The sequence below is a fragment of the Metarhizium robertsii genome (genome assembly GCF_000187425.2).
Source record: "Metarhizium robertsii ARSEF 23 chromosome Unknown MAA_Scf_15, whole genome shotgun sequence".
Lineage (NCBI taxonomy): Eukaryota > Fungi > Ascomycota > Sordariomycetes > Hypocreales > Clavicipitaceae > Metarhizium > Metarhizium robertsii.
This window is the reverse complement of record NW_011942155.1, coordinates 235,300-238,375: the sequence shown is the minus strand read 5'-3', so window position 1 is coordinate 238,375 and position 3,076 is coordinate 235,300. Positions and strand designations below refer to the sequence as shown.

At 52.2% G+C, this 3,076-nt stretch overlaps 2 protein-coding genes across 2 annotated transcripts; both read left to right on the top strand.

Annotated features, from left to right (window-relative positions):
- Positions 1-379: 379 nt before the first annotated feature.
- MAA_11738 (uncharacterized protein) lies at positions 380-1,264 on the top strand (the record flags this gene model as incomplete). Its single annotated transcript, XM_011412653.1, has 1 exon — positions 380-1,264. The coding sequence occupies one exon, from the start codon at positions 380-382 to the stop codon at positions 1,262-1,264; it is 885 nt and encodes a 294-aa protein (XP_011410955.1).
- A 920-nt stretch (positions 1,265-2,184) lies between these two features.
- Positions 2,185-2,769, top strand: MAA_11737 (uncharacterized protein; the record flags this gene model as incomplete). Its single annotated transcript, XM_011412652.1, has 1 exon — positions 2,185-2,769. One exon carries the CDS (start codon positions 2,185-2,187, stop codon positions 2,767-2,769), a length of 585 nt encoding a protein of 194 aa, XP_011410954.1.
- Between the last annotated feature and the right edge of the window lie 307 nt (positions 2,770-3,076).

The window sequence follows — 3,076 nt, the reverse complement described above, 5'->3', positions numbered from 1 at the left end:
ATCCTTTCCTGGTCGCGGGAGGGTCGCTTGGTGCTGGATGCTTTTGCTGACCTGCACCGAGAGGACGCCACTTTCCGTGTACCGCGTGTCATTTTGTCTTCTACTAGAGCCATATGGAAGCTACTGCCTTGGGCAGCCTCAATTCAACGGCAACAAGCTGGCTATTTTTAGGTGGTCATGACATAAGGGTCGCTCTTCTTGTGCGACCGGTTTTACGTCAAACGGCGCCCACAGTCACTACCTAGTGGGTGGACCACTGGTACTTACGTCAACGCTGTGCAAACTAATGCCTTCCCAGTGACAACACGAGTCTCACCAGGACGACACCCCATGGCCTGTTATGTCATCTCAACCTCTCTTACGAGAGTCGCGGTGTACGATGCCAGCAGATGAGCTGCGCCGGCTGTCTATATTAAAATGTCTCGGCTCGCAGTCGAAGTCGGGCTTCATCTCACGTCCTCTTCGTGCCTGGTGGCTCGGTGATCTGGAAATGGAACTCACGCAAAATGAAGACCCGTTCGGCCCTGCATCGCCACCGGACAATGTGAATAATGTGACTTCTCCGTCGACAAGTGGCAGGAGGCTCAGGCGTTCGGCACGTGTCTCGTCTCCGCTCCGTGAAGTTTGGGTAGGCATCGACTTTGGGACGAGCTCCATCAGGGCCGCCTTCACGGAAAGTGGCCGGCCACCTGAGCAGATTCCCATGGGCGCAACCGACGACGTAAGCGGAGGTCAGGTGACGTCTTACCGACTCCCAACTGCCGGCAAGGCCACGGATTTCGACAATGTAGCTTCCGGTGTGAAGCAGTCACTGGATGCCAACCTGTGCCGACACGGAGGGCAGGGTGAGCGATTCGTGGCACTTTGCAAGAAACACAAGGTGGACAAGGCGGCGGTTATTTGTGCGCTCTTCAAGGGAGCGCTGAACAACACCAGCAGATGCCTCCACTCAAAAGGTCGCCGCACCATGGCGAGGGTAAACATAACGGTGCCCGCCATGTGGACCGTGGACGAGCATGGCCAAGACATTCAAAACGAGATCGAGAGGATTGCAGTACGCGCCGGCTTCCCAGAAGACAAGATTTACTTTGATACGGAGCCAGGGAGCGCCATGGCATATGTCAAGATCAGGTCGCTCATTCATAATGCTGCCTCTGTCAAGAACACGCAAGCATCACTGCCTAGGTGGCAACTTGCCACTGGCAAGTGGCAAGTGGCAACAGGAAGTCGTAATACTGCTGCCTACGCAGCAGTATCCCAATAAGTATTTAATTTCGTATAATTCCACTCTTTTAGATAGGAAACCAAGAGTCGCTCGTTTTGTCCAAGCTGTCCCATACAATCGTGTGTGTGACACAGTCTATGCAAAGCTAGATTCTGCAACAACTTTTACTAAATGGGAGGTCCACCCGCGATGGCGACTGCGGGAAGTGGCATCTCAAGATCCATACCGGCGAATTCTTGATCCAAAAGTCGCTACAGCATTGCGTGGAAGACCAAAGAACACTGCACAGCCTGTTCCAACAAGCCTAGCAGTGGAAACAGAAAGCCAATCTGGTAGTCAACCAGGTGGGAAAAGGCGGAGACGACCACAATGCTGGCCCATTACATCAGCTAATGCTAAGAAAGCACAAAAGGCTGCTCGAGGAACCACCTCACAATCTAGTAGCCAAGCCCGCATATCAACCCAGCAACAAGCAGGTAGACTTTCAGCAGCTCTTATAGAGGGGAAGACCACAGGCGTGCGCTTTAGTGGTCGGAGGACGCAACGAAATATTCGCAGGGCAAGGAGTCGGTGGGAACTGGCCAAGAGTGATGAGGAAGATGCAGGTTGTATTGTCGTTCAGCAATAAAGGAGAAATTAGTTACTTAGCTTTTAGTTCATAACTATCTGGTCATCTTTATGAGCTTCCCCGGCAGTTGGTGACGACTACTATCAAGAGTGGATCCAATTTACAACCAAGGCTTGGGAGACAGATTGCGCCGGACGACCATCGACGATCGACCAACTTCAAGGTGATTTTAGGCTCTGTTAGGCAAAACTGCTACACCGCCTTTGCAAGGAAGTACCTGTGGGCCGAGAAAGCATTGAGCGAATCAGAGTTGGCAAAAGTCATGCCCGGATAAGAGCCATGCCCGGGTAGTAAAAGTGTCATGCCCGTGTATCAATTCCCCTGCCAATACATGAGAGGCCGACCGGAATACGCCGACAACAGCGCTTTGATCAGGAAACTGGACTCCACAGAGTTTCGAGTCGCACTCACCGGCTGGATCTCGCAGCAGTGCGAAAATGAGCTGCAGGCTGATGCGGTCCATGATGACAGTCTCTCCACACCTGACCGGGAAAGTGACCTTGACCAAGAGCCGGAAGTTTTTGCAAGAGGCATGGCCAGCGGACACATAAGCAAGCATCCGGACGCGTCGACACCTAGTCAAAACAAACCCAACGCGGCGACAGGCACGGCAGAAACGGCAGGGTCTCCTGGTAGGGGAGACACGCGACGTGATGAGACGGCGGCTGCGAGGACCACTCCACGGCAGCCACTGCCAGGGTCAAGGCCCGACGATGATTCACCATCTGAAGAAGACGCCTACGGGTGGCGAGGGAGACCGACATCAGCTCGCAAGAACAAAGCAGTCACTAAGTTCCCCAACACGCCCCCAATGTCAGGCCAGTCCCCTATTCAGGCCAAGGCCAAGACGAAGACCACGACTAACAAGACCAAGAAGGGGGCTGACTGGAGAGCGGGCTTTCGGGCAGGTAAATAATAATAATAAGAATAGGCGGCTGCATCTTTTCTATAACTACATAATCTTCTATACATAATCTATGTATTTAAGGAATTACAGGGGTTCTATACATACATCCCGTGTATCCTTGTCAAGTCACATCACATATCACATGTTATCACCCTGTCACCTTGCATATCACAAACAGAAATATGCAGGTATGGCAAGGTTTCGTAAATTTGCACAAGTGCCGGACCAGGGTCTCCAAACCTAGGGTACGAACAAACCATGAGTACAACAGCAAAGCGGGTGATTGTTTGGGGACGAAGAGGGACAAAAAAAAAAA